This window comes from Gambusia affinis, linkage group LG09 (assembly GCF_019740435.1).
Source record: "Gambusia affinis linkage group LG09, SWU_Gaff_1.0, whole genome shotgun sequence".
NCBI lineage: Eukaryota > Metazoa > Chordata > Actinopteri > Cyprinodontiformes > Poeciliidae > Gambusia > Gambusia affinis.
In genome coordinates, this window is record NC_057876.1 from 6,389,628 (window position 1) to 6,407,789 (window position 18,162).

Here is an 18,162-nt window from a genome sequence, read left to right on the forward strand (position 1 = left end):
TTCTCCACCACTGCAGGTATGAAAACATCCTAAAATCTTCTGCAGCCTCTAGCAAGTTTGTGTCCCCAAGAAAGTCAGTAGGAAAGTACAAAGAAAACTTCTTATGGCTTTCTTCTTGCCACTCGTCCATAAAAGCCAGATTGGTGAAGTGAACAACCAAGAGTTGTCTTGGAAACTGATTTTCCATCATAGCTCTGTTGATACCGCAGCGCTACCTTTAGTCTCTTGGTTGCTTTTCTGATAAATTCTCAAAGGTCTCTCTTTAGGTTGCTGTTGTGTGAAAGCCACTGTAAATAAGTCAAACAACACACAGTATAAAATACTATTTATTAATGTATACCCTTAACAAAATAGTACTGTGTAAATGTATTTAAATGACCAAAGCCTTTACAGCATTCACATATATTTTCATGTCCAACATCACTCAGTAAAGACGCTAGCAAAGCTACTCTGAGTCTCCTTCATAGGGTTTCATTCACGTGGCTAGAAGCAGATATAAAAAGTTTCATGAGTCACATTCTGCGTCAGCTACATCATTTAACTATGATGTAAAAAATAAAAAGAGTTTATAAAGTGTAAAGAAAACAAGTCCAACAATGAACATGGGAAAATATCAGCTCTACTTATAAAACAAACAAACAAACCAAAAGAGTGTCATTAAATGCATAACTTAATAAGTTTCTTAGAAACAAAGTGATAAAATGTTTTTGAAGAAATTGACAAAAAAAAGACCCAACTCGATTAATGTAATGTTTTCAATATATCTTGTTAAAACTGTAAAAGGCATATGAACAATTGAAACCAAATATTTAGAACCCATAAGAAGAGATAAAACCTTTTTTTTTTATGTCTGATGATTAAACATTTCCTGTTTGATGTCAGTTTGGATTTCTCAAATTATTTCTGTTTACTAAATACTAAAATAATTACATTTCTGTTAGTTAACATTTTGTGTTTTTGTGGTAAAAAAGTACCAAGTATTTGTGGTCCAGTTTCTAGAGCAAATATTAGTACAATTTAAAGAACACAAAACGAACTCACAAGTAACTTTTCAGCAAGATATGGAAGCTTATTTTAAGTCAAATATGTATTAATAGTGATGAAAAAGTGCTAGTTTTAAGTGAAATAATCTGCCAATGGAACAAGACATTTTTACTTATAATATGGTAAAAATGTCATGTTCCACTAGCAGATTATTTCACTTTTAACTAGTCATACAGACAACAAAGTCAATATTTTGTAGTGAAGAAATGCTTGAGGAAAGTAAAAAAAAAAATCCTTTAAAAGTTTTGGCATTTATCAGATAGAAATCATTTTGGTTGTCCTAACTGACCTAAAACAGAAAATGTTTAATCCGGTTTGATGTGAGAAATAATAATAATAAAAAAAGTTGTCTTATTTACATACACTGTGTAGAAATGAAAATAATAAACACTATATCCAAATACCTGGTTTCAACTGTGTAAATGAAGGACTCCCAGATTCAAAGATGGATGACAAAGTCAGCAATCATGTCTTTAAAAAAAAAAAAAAAAAAAAAGGCCAAAGTTTTCCCAGAATCCCCCTGCTGTGAGGGGGCCAGTGGGAAAATATTTGGTGCTTTTATGACCATAATGCAGTTCAAGAATCTCTTAAAACGTCCAGTCAGCTGTATATACTTTCATTTCTTAAATCTTTTAAATAGCGCAACATAACAAGTTAAGTTCCAGCAACAGGCACGTCTTTACGTCGGCAGCTTAGTCTGACTGAGGTGAACGGCCTGGAGAAGGCGAAGCGGACGCCTCGCTGGACCGAGGGCTTACACAAGCCTTTCATGTTCCTTGTGCTACATCCACCGAAAAATAGAAGCTACTTTGTCAAACGCGACGCATGATGAAGATCATATGGTGTTTTTCTTGTTTTCCTGGACAACAGCAGCCCTTCTTGTGACTGAAAACGGAGATAAAAAGGATTTCTGCCGAGCCACTCTCCACATGACTGGGAGATTCACAGTTAAGGGCCCCCGTTTCTTTTGTTTCTCTTTTTCTTGCCGGGAGATTCCGCGAACTTTGAGCGTGGAGTGCGTCTTTTTCCAGATAAGGCGGTGCTCTGGTCTTTGATGTCTTGGCGGCGGCGGTGCCTTGGAGGTGCGGAGACTCTCAAAGGCTCCGGTCCTTTGAGTCTCAAATGACTCTGCGTCACGGTTTCCCCTATGAGGTATTACAGCGTCACCGGTAGGGCTGATTGATCAGCGCTCATTCATACTCCAAGCACTACAGCTAGATATAGGGTAAAGTCTGTATTCTACATGTAAATAACCCAGTACACAAATTTACAAGTGGCTTGACCTAATTCTTCTCAACCTGGTCCACCGAGAGGCTTTGTATCCTCGAACACATTCACGTAGCATTGGTTGGTGGCCTGAGTTATAACAGCTTGAACAGGTGACAATCCTGTAGTTTCATTCTCCAGCTTTGGGTTGATCACCGAGTCTTTCAGTCTGCAAGGGAAAAAGGAAACAAAAGCTCTTCCGCCTGACTCCTCCCTATCCCACTCCTGACTCCAAAGTGATGGTGTGTGTGTTGGCAGTAACGTCGCTGTTTCTCCGGGTGGGAAAACACATGGGGAATATCGGTCCGGTTTGGTTGGAGAGCGCGGCGAGAGAGAGAGAGAGTGTTTGTGCGTGTCTATGAAGAGCTTGTGTACTTTTGACTGGAGCGGGAGCTGGTGCGGTCCAGTCCGTTGCCATGGCAAGATCCCTTCCAGCGTCCTCCGGAGCAGCGGTCGTCCAGAGGAGACGTCCTGTAGCACCAGCAGCACAGGCAGGACTACGAGGCAAAAACGAGCTGTCAGTAAAAGTATTGTGCTTCATAAAAGTTTTCACAATCTTTACCAGAGTTGCCTATTAATCAGGTTCATTTACTTGAGCACATTTTTGGGAAAAAAAATGCACTTTTAGGAGTAGTTTTACTACACTGTCCTTTTTACTTGACTAACTTTATCGTGACGTGTCGCTTCTCTTGCTTGAGTAAAATTTCTGGCTAGTTGATCCACTGTGAATATCTTCACTGAATGAGAAACAAGCTCGTTTTAACCATAAATTCACCAGACGTTGACACACACCTGCAGTTTTTGTTGAAGTTTCATCTGTTTTATATTGAAACAAATTAACTTAGAAAAATCTCTCTTTTCTCTGATTGTTATTAGTCATGTTATTTATGTGAATTATTTTCATTTTGATCTTTAAAATCAAAAAATTTCCAAATAACCTTATATTTCAGTCCATCTGATGATGAAATTTTTACCTATTTGACAACTGATAATTTGATCAGTTACTAAGTAATTGAGTAGAGTCTTTACCAAATACCTTTTTACTCTTATTTGAGTAATTTCTTAGACGACTGTTTTACTTTCGCTTGAGTAGATATGTTGAAGTCGTGCTAATTTTTGGCTGCTCTGCCAGCCTCTATTCTTAACATTTTGTCACACAACCACAAACTGCAGTGTGTTTTAAAAGGCGTATCGTATCGTATCATTTATCGTGATAAATTCCACCTCATGATAAAGACTTTTGATTTATTGTTGTCACCATAAATTCCTGATACTGATGTTGAGTCAAGGGGGCTGAATACAAATGCACACCACACTTTTCAGATTTTAATTTGTAAAATCTTAAGTTTTATACAGATGTAGGTAGAGCAACCAAAAATTGTACTCAAGAAATAGTAGCACTACTACAACATATTTTTACTCAGGTAAAAGCCAAAAGTAGCCATCCAAGAAATGACTCAAGTAAGAGAAAAAATAAAAAGTATTATATAATAAAGTTACTCAAGTAACTTTATTATTATGCTCAAGTAACTTTGAGTATAATATGATCATCAATGATCATCAAAACATCAATGATGTTTTGAATCATAAATCAAAACATCAATAATTTAATATTTAAAAATTACATATTTAGATGGGCTGAAATATAAAGTTATGTGGAAAGTTTGGTATTTTGAAGTCCAAAACGAAAATAATTTCAAAGAAAATTAGGTTAAAAAAAATTTAATAAATACAAATTTTCCATTAGAAAACCTACCAAACTTTAACAGAAACTGCAGGTGTGTCTGTGTCAGGTGAATTTTTGGCTTGTTCCTCATTCAGTGCTGTTATTCACAGCGGGTAGAGAATCCAGAAATTTTACTCTTGTTAGAGTAGAAATACTTAAAAGAAAACAGACTCAAATAGAAGTAAAAAGTACAGTAAAAATACTCCTGAAAGTAATTTTTTTTTTTACACACCCAGAGTTGGGTGTGTAACATGACAAAATGGGAAAACGTTCAAACGCTGTTATTTGCTTCCGGCGCCCTTTGTTTAAAGCCAAAGCGATCCTCCTTACCTGGAAACAATTTTTAAACTTCTGGCTGACAAAGTAGAGGGCAATCGGGTTAATGCAGGAGTTTAGAGAGGCCATGTTGATCCCGATGTAATCCATCACCAGAAGGAAGCTGACAGGAGGAGGAAAAGGGCAGAGTTTACTGTAAAGACTCCAGGAAGCCCAAGAAACGGAGAACAATGGATTCTCGTGAGGCTTTCTCTGGGTGTTGGGGCGGAAATCTGTTTTCCTACCTGAGCAGCTCGCAGCGGTTGGGGTCGTTTTCGTCGTAGACGGTTTTCTTCAGAATGCGGCTGAGGTGGAGCGGCAGCCAGCAGAAAGCAAAGATCAGCACGAGGCAGAACACCGTCTTCGCCACTTCCCTCCGCTGCACCAAATTTACACAGAGGAACGTAAACACAGGGCTTCAGCGGAGAACGTTTTTACTTCTAGAGAAAGCCCTGAAGGTCTTCAGTTTTTTAATAATACAGACTCCTCAAAGGCTAAAGCTGACAGCTGGTCAGAGCAAGTTAAAAATGTGATATCTGTTGATGCAAACGGTATTTTGTGGAAGTGTAAATACATTTAGAAAGGTTTATCTGTGAGCCTTAAGTCCTCCTTATACATGCAAACTGAAGACTTTTAGAAAGCTAGTCTCAAATAAAGGAAAGTACACCCTCTGCCAGTATTATTATATCTCATTATTTAACAAAGACTTATTAAATTATTCACATCTGAATGAAGAATGCAAAAACACAAAAACATCGGCATTATTTCTATACGCAAAGCCAAAAAAGTAAAGAGCCAACTGTGTTTGTACTGCTTTACTAGCAAGTATATAAATCAACACTAATTAACTAATCAACAGAAATTAGTTTGTCCCCATTAAGAGGAATCCACTATTTTCACTTCTGATACCCATATCTGATGCTTAGTATCGACCGATACGATCCGATACAGAAAAACATTGCCGCATCGACTTAAAACGTTTCTCTTTTTAAACACGCACCTAAATGTACTGAATTGTAGTTTTATTTGTTAACTCTGCATCAGTCCTGCACACTTACATACACCAATAGCTCCTTCACAAGCTTGGTGAAACATATAAAAACAACTTTAATCTGTTCAGTTAGTGAATTCAGGAGGATAACAGCCAATGTAAAAATAAGTAATAAAGAAACTGACAAAAACAAAAAGTTGACCATTTTGGGCAAACATGTAAAAAATAAACTGCAACAAACTTTCTTTCAAATGGTTCAGAAAGTTCAGTTAGGAATTTCAAATATAAAATAAAACAAATAAAAGTATGACGTCCCACGGGGCACAAAGCATAGAACTAGATGGAAAAGATCTGGCCTTACTGACACACTCTCACTAACACCTGATCTAGAATTTTTTTCAAGAGTTTCCGGACAGCTTTTTATCATTCAGGGGCCACATATGGCCCCCAGACCGCACTTTGGACACCGCTGATCTAGAGTCAAATAAGACACTATTAAATGTTGGTGACGTTCTTGCTGAAGCAACGTTGTTTAAAGATGAATGGGCCATAATCCTCCCACACAGATGTGAAAACCACAAAAAGATGGAAAAAAAAACAACGAAACAACTTTAAGTCTTTGTTCCAAAAAGCAACTCTACAAGCTATAATTCACTTTGTTAAAATTAATTATTTACAAAACAAATTAAAGCCAAAGTGTTGTACTGTTCAGATTTTAACCCCAGATCATTTTCCAGATTGATAAAAGGCGCCGTTTCTTTTCACCGCAATTAAATCTTCTGAACGCAAGATATTGTCTGCTCGTTTTTATTCCGCAGGATCCCTCTTCCAAACATCCAGCCTTTTAAGCTCAGCTGAACTCTACTGTCAAGTTCTTTCTGTGTTTTTTGTTTTGTGTTTTTTCTTTCCTGCACACCTGTTTCATGTGGTCGTTGAGCGCGATCCGCATGCCTTTCTTGCGACTGAGCATTTCGCAGGACATGAGCGTGTAGAAGACCCCCGTGCAGGCCAGCGGGAGGCAGAAGTAGAAGCCGAACAACCACCAATCTTTAACTTCCTGGTACAGCTGGCAGAAAAAAACACACACACACACACACACAATTAGTTTTAGCTAAAAATAAAGCACAAATCATTTCATTCTGGCATAAAAGCTTTAGATCAAAAGATGAAATTGTGAATGCAATAATTCTCAAGGAAATGAACTAATAAATTATCCTGATAGACTCTTAAACTGCATTAAAAAGATCAAAAGTAAAGTTTAAATGCTTCACTTTTTGCTCCAATAATTCAAAACTGGATTCAAAAACATGTTTAATTATGATCCTCCTCCTTTGTTTGGAAAAGAAACTGCAAAACGTTTCCTCTACAACACGAATGTCTGTTCATTATAGAACTTTTTTTTTGTCTGTTTGTTTATTAACTGTAAACTTTTAACTCCGGGTCTTTCCCTCTGACTTAAAGAGGTCACAGGTTTGACATTTCTTTCCAATTTCCTTCTTCCTGCACCGCATTATGAATTCACCACGGAGATCACGAGAGGCCGTCACATTAGGGTGATTTACGTGCAGCAGCGCCGCGCCCCCTCGTCGGATTTTGTGATTGCTTTCTGGCAAAGACAAAAGGGAGGCCCTGATTAAACGGACCTAGCATCCGGGGCTCTCGTAGATCCGACGTGAACCGGTTCCGTTGGAACCGGAAAGCAAACACCAGGTGCACACGCTGGACACCGTCCAGAAGGTTCTCTCCTTACCGTTACTCCGTAGAAATAAAAAATAAAAAATGTTATTAGTCACCGATTCATGCAAAATTACAATCATCCCAGCTGTTCTGCTCCTACCTCTACGAAAGAGAAAGCAGTTGCAGATATTGAAGCCACTCTTGTTTTTATGAGTTGTCTTCCTCCCTATCTGAGTTCCTGACAGATAATCCCCACAGCGCCTGGTACAGTCGATGTCAGAAGCAATTTGTCTTCCTGTTTTACCTCGGCGTTGCACACGGATAACCTTTGCCGGTCGCCTCCTCATGTTTTTGCTGGACCGAAAATCTAATCAACTACAATACGTTTAACTTAGAGGCCCGCGAAACGACGGGGCTGGCTCTGACGATAACCTCTCATTGCATTCCCAACACTCCTCCAGTGTTTTTGTGCTATTACTCACCAGATGCGCGGCTGCCAAAGCCTGAACGCAGCGCAGACGCTAAACCAGCATGATCGGTGTGACTAATTTGATGGGAAGGTGGAGGAGTTGCTTCAGCAGAGGACGAGGTTCATGAACTGTGCAGTCCATGCAGCTCTTATTTACTCATTTTTGTGACAGTTAATTACAAAGATTTCTGTGGAAGAATTTTGACCCCACTGTTCTTTGCAGAATTGTTCACTTTCAGCCTGTTTTAGATTTAAGTCCAGACTTTGACTAAGCCACTCTCAAACATTTGTGAGTAGACAGAGGTTAACCGCGGCAACCTCGTATGGATCCATGCAGACGCAGCACTGTGTTTTTTTATTTGTTTATTTTTGTTTTAATATAAGAAGGAAGGAGTTTAAGGAGCTGGTCGAAAATATGCAAGCTCAAGAACAGGAGCATTTGAAACAGGATATTCACTTTAGCCCTCAATTATTTAGGAAGCGAATCAAACACTTGATATTTCACTTTACAAAATGCGTCGTATTTACTCCGCTGCTCACTAATATTAGTCCCGGGACTTTCACCCGTCAATTTCAATTAGTTAATTACATTTTTACATCTGACGTTATTAAAATGTTAATGCAATTAATCACATTTGTTTCTTTTTCACATACAAAAGTTCTGGCCGGAACAAAATCTGACGCACGAGCGTCATCCGCAAACAAAGGTGCTTTTCATGGCCCACTAGGCATTTGCTACAAAAATACTCTGGACTATCGTTGTATGTTGTGTTTGTATGTTGTTTTAGCACAACGTATGAGCGTTGTGCTAAAAGGGGCTAGCTAATCAAAGTTAATTAATTCTATAGTAGCATCTCAATGATGACGATGTAAGCGTCCTGTAGCGATAAAATCTCCCAGAAATCACTGCACTGAACGATAATATTCTTGTTTTGAGACCATTTTCAAATAATATGATGCTAATGGCATTTTCATGCCATTAGCATCATAATAATGCAATAACACAGTCTTGAAGATATTGCAATAAGTATTGTTGTTGCTGAGATCACATGTCTATTTATTCAATAATTCAGCAGCAAAAGGGTTTGTTAAGTTGAAAATAATTCTAGCTTTGTTGACTAAAATGCTGGAATTAATTCCAGACTTTGGAATTAACTCGATTTAAAACCTTAATCGAATCCCACCACTAGTTGAACCATAATGTTTGGAACACGTATTGAGGGAAAAACAACTTTTTCCTCTGCGTCGAGCAGGATGAACTCGGAGCATACCTTCATGAAGCTGGTGGCCTGCTCCGGGTGCAGCAGGCAGATGCGCAGCTTGTTGCCTCTGTACGACATCTCTATCATGTCGAACGCCACCGCCTCGGGGACGGCCAGCACCACGGCAACCATCCAGATCACGGTCACCTCCATGGCCTTCCACAGGGGGATCCCCATGCCCTTCACCCGGCTCCACGATATCACGGCGTGGTAGCTAAAAACCATTCAGACGCGGACACAGTCGCTCAAATGTGTCCACAATGGTGGTCAATAGGGAGTGTGTGTGTGTGTGTGTGTGTGTGCGCTCACCGGTCAATGCTGAGGGCACACAGGCTGAGGACGGTGATTCCCACCGAGGCTTTCTGGATGAACGGGATCAGCTTACAGACGTGCACGCCGAACGGCCAGTCCTCGGCTATTAGCTGCGGTAGAAACAATAAAAACTTGTAATAAGAGAGATGTCAGTATCGCTTGTGCAAACACACACACAGATCTCTCAAAGGTTCACTTAAGGCTCCCTTTGTCTTTAATTCTTCCAAAATGAATTTAGTCGAGGCCAAAACCTACAGCTGGGGGCCGCTCCTCGCTGCGGTCTGCAGGGGGAGATAGTTTCAGTTCTGGTCTGGACTGAGCAAGGAATAACAAATAAGACTACATGTTTAATTATTCTACATGTTTTAATGGGTATTTAATAGCCATTATCTAAAAAGAGATCACGATGTTCTCTTTGTTTTTGTTGCTACTTTGGCAAAATGGACAAACTTCAAATTCTATTTTGTTTTACTTCTCTGGAAAAAGAAAAGACATTTCAGGTGACCGCAGCAAGATATTTACAAGACCCAGTTTGTGAGGGTAAAACACCTAAAACTCACAAGGAGGGACGAGGTTGGTAATTGTACTTTTGAGAAAACTTCAAAAATCCCATTTATGGTCCATAAATGGGATTTTACCCAACAAACTGATTTCTGATTTTTTTTTTTTTTTTTTTTGGACGGTACGTCAACATTTCCCAGCGGCTCTGACTGTCATGTAGCTCAAAGTCCCCTGTGACATCATCCACTGGTTGCTATGGCGATGCTTTCTGCCTCTGTCAGCGTCTAAACAACTTGTAACTCATATTGATTGTGTCCCGTCTGTCGCTTTATCATCATTTATCGTTCCTATTTGAAACGCAGCCAAACAAAGGATCAGATCGTAGCCGGAGCGTCATCTATCACAATGTCCCGATCCGATATTGATATTGGATCAATATTAGGCTAAAAATAAGTATCAGATTACATCGTGCTGTGATTATTTTCTTCTCATGTAATAAAAGGACAGAGCTTTTTGACGGCTCCACCCAGGTCTTAGGTTGTTTGTCTTTGTGGTTTTTTTGGTTGGACTGTGTTTGAAACGAACTGCGTTGCGTTTCTGTACTCTGACCATAGAGTCTGATTTCTGTATTTTGTGGAGCCGAAGACAATTTTTGTTTCTTCCAAAGCTACTCTAGTCCATTTTTCTTTTATAGATATTTGACACTTATCTATTTGCTAAAATGTTGAACTTTATGAAAGTACATAAACATTTTTTTTCTGCAAGAACATCATGTGATTGCGTTTTGGACAAATGTTTTATTTACGTAACACAGATGATTTTATTTTTTATGAATTTCACTCATAACATCTGTATTAGGGATAAGATGGCTTATGAAACTGATTCTTTTAGTGGCTCTTTAAGGTGAAATGATCCTGAAGATTTGGTTCCCTTCAAAGAGCCATTACTCCCATCGCTAGCTGACAGTCAGTTATTGCAAAGTCATGCGAATTATCAACCTTTGTCGCAGGTTTGTGGAGAAATTTTCTAAGAAATCTGGATTTCTGAGTGTCGGCATCCACATAGCCATCCCTTTCCTTTTTTGATTTCCGTGTGCTTGACATCATCTGAAATGACTCAAAACTACCCCGAGGAGACTTGTCCGTGGTTTTGCTTGTTAAACTTTACAGATTTTGAAAACCATTTTTTTTCTTTTCGTTACTTCGTGTCGATCCGTCACACAAAAACACGTGGGAGTTTGAGGCTGTGAAGTGAAAAAAGAAAAAATCACAACCCCATGATTCATATCCCTTGACTTAAAATCCACGTTTTTCTGCCACAGACACACATTTCAACACAAGCTGCGACTGAAAAACCCGTTGATAAAAAGTTAATATGAAAGGCCTGATCGCTGGATGAGGCTAAAGGAAATGTCTGATTTTTAAAAAAATGTTTTTTTATGTTTTTTGGAAACCATTCTGCTTCAAAATCACATTAAGCTGGAAGTCAGGCTTGTGTGTCAAATGTAAATGATTAGGAGCATAAAAGGCCTGGTTTCTTAATTATTACTGATGTAAATTAAACAATTAGGATGTTTATTGTAACTTCATAACGTTTTCCAGAAAGTCTAGGGTTTTTTTTCCTGGCCTTAGTCCCAAAAAAAAAAAAACACACAGAAGGGAAATTGGAGTCAAACGACAGACATCACGTTGAAGCCTACCTTGTACACGTTGATGGGGATGGCGATGATGATGTACAGCAGGTCTCCGAGCGCCAGGCTGCCAATCAGCACGTTGGGTCCGTTCCTCATGCATTTATTCCTGTAGATGATCCTGAGCAGCGTCGAGTTGCCGATGATCCCCACCACGAAGATCAGGCAGGAAATGATGGTGTTCACGTACTTGAAGGCGTGTCTGATCTCCGTCGGCTTGACGCACATGGGCGGGAACGGCCTCCGCGGGCGGTCCGGCTGCGGCGCCGGGAGCTGGACGGACGCGTTGCCCTCTGAGGGCTCCAGGGGGTCGGGGACGCTCTGGGAGTCGCGGGCCGACCTCGAGGCCCCGGCCTCCGCCGCCAGCAGGAGGCACAACAGCAGCACGACGGCCCTCGTTCTCACAAACATGTCGACGATCGCTCACGAGCGCGACGGGGGTTTGGTCCGTCCAAACTCAGATCCTGCAAGGAAAAACACAGCGAGCGTCGCGCTGAACAAAGAGCAGAGTGTTGTTGCCAAGTGTGTTTAGGAGAAATGGAGAAGGTTTTGAAGAAATAACCACTCTAATAGTTTTACATTCTCTCGCTTTAGTCAAAGTCTTCCTGAAAAAGCTCAAGAGTTCTGCTTACGTCTTCCTCAGGAATACAAGTATCGGCCCACATGCAGCATTTCTTAGTCATTTTGAGAAAATACAACATTTTATCAAGTATTTTTTGATCTAGTTCACTCCTACGCTTTGAAATAAGACAAAATTAGCTTACAAGTAACTTTTCAGCAATACAGGAGCCTGTTTTAAGTAATTAATTCCTTAATATTTATGAGAAAACATTTTAGTTCCACTGGTAGATTATTGCACTTATAAAAAGACATTTTTCTCATGTTGTAAGTGAAACAATCTGCCAGTGGGACTAGAACGTTTTTTAAAAATCAGCATTAAGGAATTCTTGACTTAAAACAGGTCATATATGTTGCTGAAAAGTTATTTGTAAGCTAATTTTGTCTTATTTCAAGTGTCTTAAGATACTTTCACTAGAAACTAGACAGAAATACGAAATATGTTTTTGCTGTTATTGCTGCAGGAACTACAGTTTTCTGTGAAACGTACAAGAGACCCAAAGCAAACCGCACATTTCTTTCATAGAAGCTGATGATTTTTGTGACTGATGTCTTGTGAAACCTAGATTTAAATTGTATTTATGTGTTTTTATATTTTCTAAGGAAAACAGTAGAAATATGAAAATCCATAAATGTTGCCACTTATTTTTCAGGTCAGGGCCCATTTGTTTGAACTGTTGAATCTTTGGTTGCTTTGGTAAACCCCCGTGCTTTACCACTGCCTTTTACAATCATTTGAGCCTTTTTTTTTTTTTTTTTTAACAGCAAGTCTTATCAGTCACCAGCTTGCTTATCCAGCCACATAATGCGAAGAATATGCAATGATTCTATTTTCGATATCTGAGCTAAGAACCAAAGCTTCGCTGGAAATTTAACAAAACTTTAGATCAATTGCTTTGAGTCCCTGCTATTGCTCCAAGAACACCCATAATGTGTCCAACACACAGCACTAATCTTACCATGCACACTGTGTTTTCTCTGTATGCTACAGCAGCATGAGTTTCAGTAAAAACACCACCATGTCACTGCATTAGTACAAACTGTTGAAAACAAAAGTGTGTGAGTTGATTTCATTGCTTTCATTTAATCCAGGGAAGCTACAATTATTCCCACTGCCGCTGTTTGTAAGGCTACAAACAGCTTGACCACCACTCAGCTGTTTGTAGCCTTAAACCCGAACACTGGAAGCTCATAGCTCGTCATTTGGAGTTTTAACTCATTATGTAAACTTTAAACAGCAAGAGTGATACGACGGGCAACTTTAGCTGGTTCTTGGTGTGCCCTGATAACAGGCCAATATTTACTATGGGTTTTTCTAGAGATTTCTGATTGAGTCAGACATCCTGCCATGCACCTGTAGCAGTTTGATGCTAGCTAGCTGTCTATTTAAATAGCTAGATGGATAGCTAGCCAGCTATCATAGCTAGTTGTATAGCTAGATGAATAGCTAGATGGATAGCTAACTAGCTATTGTAGCTAGCTGTATAGATACTTTATGACTCACAGTCCATATAAAAGATCAAGATAAACAACCAAACAGATATACATATCTGCAATCGTCTAAAAATAAAAAGGTACAGAAAATCTATTATAATATCTCTTAAAACCAATAAAAATATTTTAAATACAGAAATGTTATGCTAGCTGGTCATTTGACAGCCGTCAGCGACGCTTCGCATGAGGAGGGGATTTCGAAGGAAGATGGGTGTTCAAAGAATGCTGTATCCACGAGTATGTTGAAGGAAAGTTGAGTGGAAGAAAAACTTGCGCCAGCAAAAGCGGGGAAGTGGTAAAATGTTATTTACAAGCACCTTCCAAATACAAAATCTCAACGAGCTTCACACGATCTAACGCTGAATAAAGTAGAGCAGATTAAGGAGAAGCTGATTTAAACTGGCTTCTGAAGGAGACCGCAGAGTCCCTGGATCTCAAGTACAAAAGGAGGAGAGCTCCAGGAGAAACTGAACAGAATGACATAACCACATGTCTGTTTGTGAAAAATCTCCAAGTTAGTGAAATAATCCTAAATTGTAAAATAAAGCAGAACCTTGTGTGATCGTATCGACATGGGAGGCACTCGTAAAAACCTTTAGGGTTTTGTCAAAGCAGCGTTTTAAACGACTTGCAGCCGTTCCGGAGAGGCTTTACTAAGGTTTCCGTTTTATGCTCTACGGTAATCCGAGCGCGATGAAACAAAAGCTTGAATAATTGTTTCTAGTTCAGGACGTGATAAAATGTGGCTCACTTTTCTCTCAGTTGATAAAAACAGGGACGAAGTAGAGAGCTGACATGTGCATCCAAAAGTAAAAACCAGAAGCTGAAGGTTCCTAACAGAGGACTGAACCGAAGAGCCAGAAGATCCAAATGTGGAAAGGAAAAACTGTGAAGCAAAACCTGCTGGAGTTAAGCTAATGGAAAGTTGAGTGAAAGGGAAAAAAAGACTAATAACAATGACATAATTTGACTTCACCAAGTCCTAGTATTGTCAAGAGGAAGATTTTTCAGAATAAATCTGAAAAAATGAAATTTTCAACAACTGTAAGTAGACGTAAGCGACACAAACTTAAAGTTTTATCAAAACATTTTGCGGCAGTGTCATAACAATAAAAGTGACAATAAGAACTATTCATTATAACGTTTCTAGACACAAACACTTGCTGTTGAAAAACATAAGCATCAGTAATACGCTTCCTTCAGTCGTTCCAGTCACATAAACTGCACACAGTAACCACATTTAACCATATTTTAAAAAATTTGCCACCTATTGACTCTCTCATCATCTAACAAAAAAATTGAGAAAACAGTAAAGCTAACAATCCAGACAACACTGAGAGTTTACATTGATTTTTAAACATAATTGGAACAACGATAAATCAAAATTCTTATCACGATAAGAAACTGATCACGATAAATGACTATCCTGTGAGCAACAGTCATAAAAATTAATTTACACAAATACTTGGAAAAGCAATTCACACACACACTCTGCTTAATGCAGCCATACATTTCTAATTAAATTAGTGTAATAGATGAACGTTTCGACAAAATTCCAACTCTGACCGAGACGTTAAAAGCGAACATCCACTCGCAAGCAAATTGAACCAAACGGCGAACACAAAGTCACCCAAAGCGCCTCATTTTCATAGAACAAAATAAAGGAAGAAAGCTGAATAAATGAAGTTCAGTGTGTCTATAACAGAGATCCTTTATGTTTTTTGGGGGGGGTTTTGGACAGATTTTGGCTCTGAGCCTCTGCAGAATCATGTGTGTCCATAAAAAACGCCAGCGGACATCTGAGGCCGAACAGGCTGTGGGATTGTGACGGCCGCAGAGAGTGGAGCGTTGGGGACGAACACGTCCACACAAAGAGAGCCTCTCTCTGCGAGTGCACAGCTCTTTATATGATGCCAGAGGTCGGTGCTAAAAACGCTCATCCTCCTCTTTACGTTCCAGTGCAAAATAACAAACGGCACAACAAAACTAAACAAGGACGACTGTTGTTGAGCCAAACAGAGGCGGGAAGGCGCGGGTGATTCGATGCACGTATCACAAGAAACCAGTTTTGATTTTTTTTTTTATTTTGTGGCCACAGACTTTGTAAATATTCCACCCTGTGAACGATGCCTTTGTGTTGGGTAACATGGCGGCTCATTAGAGTATATTAGAGCAGGGCTTTCTGATTTAATTAGGAAGCTTGATCCTTTTATTCTATTACAAACCATCTCTGACCTTTAGCTCTGATGGCTTTGTTTTCTTTTTAAGAATAAAAGAAAGGAAAAAAGTTGGCTGAAAGAGCGGATGGGGGGAGACTTTTGTTGGGGGTCAGAACATGTGTGACCAGATTGAGGGCAGGATAGAGGAGGGAGAGGTGAGTGTTGAAAGTGTTTATTTATTTATTTATTTTAAAGAAACCTGCAGAGGAAGAAGAAGAACAAGAAGAAGATGAAGCCAAAATTGAGAAAACTTTCCTGCTGCAGAATTTATAAGAGCAAATGGAGGAGAAGGCATGAGTGGAAAAACAAAAGGCTGAGAGCTGCGCTTCTTCAATCAGCAAACGACTGGGAGCACAAATCACATTAAAAATTTACATAAATGATTTTGTTTAATTGGTGCAAACAATTTAAAACATAAGTTTGTTTCCAAATATAAAGATTTCAAAGCTGTGTTTTTTGTTTTGTTTTGTTTGTTTGTTTTTTTGAAACAGTAAAACATGACTGGTCACAAAACTCACTAATCTGTCACACTTAAAGACGCTGTGGATACAGCGACTCTGCAGAAGTCCGCAAAACAAAATATGTTTTTATCGAACAATGTATGTTAAATATGCTATAGCAGATGCAGTACACTGTACTAAAATGTAAATATATATATATTTGTTCCGTTTAAATAAAGCTTTTGGGATATTTATTTTTGCTGTGTTCATGCAGTTGTGATCGACACTAAAATAAAAAATAAAATAAATGCCATTTGCATTTGATTAATCGGTTTCATGCAAAGATGTGACTGCTAAAAGGTTGAAATCAGTAAATAAATCCCACATATTCATACATTCAATCAGAAATGCAACAAGTGTCTGTGATGCGCCACATTCACAGCAGTGAGAGGAAATCAGACACACTTACGGATTTCCAGAGTCACGGCGAGTGTTGGGGCGTCAAACTGTTCGCATCAATATTCCCCGCAGACTCGATCTGATCACATCGATCGTTTTGGGGTTAATTAACGAGCATTTGTAATAGCGCTGTCCCGGAGTTAAAGATCCCAGTTCCTCCTCCTCCTCCAGCAGCAGCAGCAGAAACAGACGGTCCTTCTCTCCCTGCACCTCCTGAGCTCCGCGGCTGCATCGCTGCTTTTATAGCTGCAAGCCAGGAGGCTGCAGGACAAACCAATCACAGCCCAGACACGACCATCCTTCCCTCTGCGAGAATCAGTCTGAACGCAAAATTATTTTCAACTTTCTAACTTTTACAGATGTCATTAAAAAAAGTAGCAAAAACAAAAACAAACCAAAAAAAATCCAGCATACCCACTTTGAGGTTCTAAAACCGACAGAAACTTTTATTATCGTCTTTCTGTAACGTGGCCGAACTTTTCTTGTTCCCCTCAGTGACGGAAGATTTAATGAGTTTATTTTCAGGATACTGTACACTAAGATAATTAAGCTTAAAAATCTACTACAATTACCCAATTAAACTGTAATAATTTGGATACCACTTTTTTCTGAGCAGGAATAAGGCTAGGTGTTTACCAACAAAACAAATAAATCAGTTAAATTGAAATAATTGAGATAGTTTTACTCATCTGGTTTGTGAAAATAAGTTACAGGAAACGGAAAAAAACTTATATCTGCCCCACCAAAGCATGTGGAATGTGGATGTTTTGCCCGGCGACCGAAGTTAGGATGTTCCCTTTATAAATGAGCAACTGCTTCCGGGAAGCTTAGCTTACCTTAGCTTTAGCACAAGCTAAGGTAGCTAAAGGTGGATTCAGCCCTAAATCCTTGCCCCAAAAACGTATTATCAATGGTAATTTGTTAATGAACACCTTTCCAAACTAACGTGATTGACCCAACGTGAAATAATTTTTAATACTGATATTAGCAGTGTACGCTGATATTAGCTAATATTAGCTTCAGCAAAACTTTAGTCATGCCCACTACAATCAATGAGTTGAAATTACAATGGTCAGGACAATCAGTTTTTTCTTTATTAGAAATTAAAAAAATATATATATATTATCTTTATTTTTTATTTATATACACTCACAAATAAGATAAACATTGAAACAAAGCAAGCTGATGTTTCAATGTTAAACTGGTTTGAGACCAGAAATATAAACAGGATGTCTGCCTTATTAAAAGGAAGCTATAGTAGTCCCTAGAGCTTGGGTGTTAATTGTTTTCTATATTCAGAATCAGAATAGTTTTATTGTTATTGTTATTAACATTTTGTTTCAGTACAGCCCATCCAAACAGGGAAGATGGCATGCCTAAGGCTGCTGACCCTGGTTGGTTATTACTCTAGAAAAACTGTGCAGTCATTCTATTACTATATGAAATTAAAACTAAAGCTTAAAAAATGCACACCACTGAATATTTTATCCCAATTCAAAGAATAAAAAGCATCTGGCAGCCAAATTTGTGAAATTCTTGAATTGTGGTCGCAGTCTGAAGAAGTAAGACGTCTTTTAGCCAAAGACATTTAGTAGAAGGCCAACCCTGACATAAACAATCCAACAACAAACTGTCTGCAAAATACATGAAAAGAAATTCAGCAAAATCAAATAGTAAAT

At 38.8% G+C, this 18,162-nt stretch overlaps 1 protein-coding gene across 1 annotated transcript; it reads right to left on the minus strand.

Moving 5' to 3' along the window:
- Positions 1-308: 308 nt before the first annotated feature.
- On the minus strand, positions 309-16,698 carry LOC122837272 (endothelin receptor type B-like). Its single transcript, XM_044127516.1, has 8 exons — positions 16,494-16,698; positions 11,263-11,717; positions 9,060-9,172; positions 8,760-8,964; positions 6,259-6,408; positions 4,597-4,730; positions 4,367-4,475; positions 309-2,807 (listed from the first exon to the last, which is right to left on the minus strand). The coding sequence occupies exons 2-8, from the start codon at positions 11,662-11,664 to the stop codon at positions 2,667-2,669; spliced, it is 1,254 nt and encodes a 417-aa protein (XP_043983451.1). The 5' UTR covers positions 11,665-11,717; positions 16,494-16,698; the 3' UTR covers positions 309-2,666.
- Positions 16,699-18,162: the final 1,464 nt, after the last annotated feature.

Excerpts from the sequence above, each read along its gene's own strand:
- LOC122837272 (XM_044127516.1), bottom strand. The coding sequence starts at position 11,664 with ATGTTTGTGAGAACGAGGGCCGTCGTGCTGCTGTTGTGCCTCCTGCTG. Across the intron at positions 8,965-9,059 it reads TGTGCCCTCAGCATTGACCG|CTACCACGCCGTGATATCGT; the intron begins GTGAGCGCACAC and ends AATGGTTTTTAG. Across the intron at positions 2,808-4,366 it reads AGTTTAAAAATTGTTTCCAG|TCCTGCCTGTGCTGCTGGTG; the intron begins GTAAGGAGGATC and ends TTTGCCTCGTAG.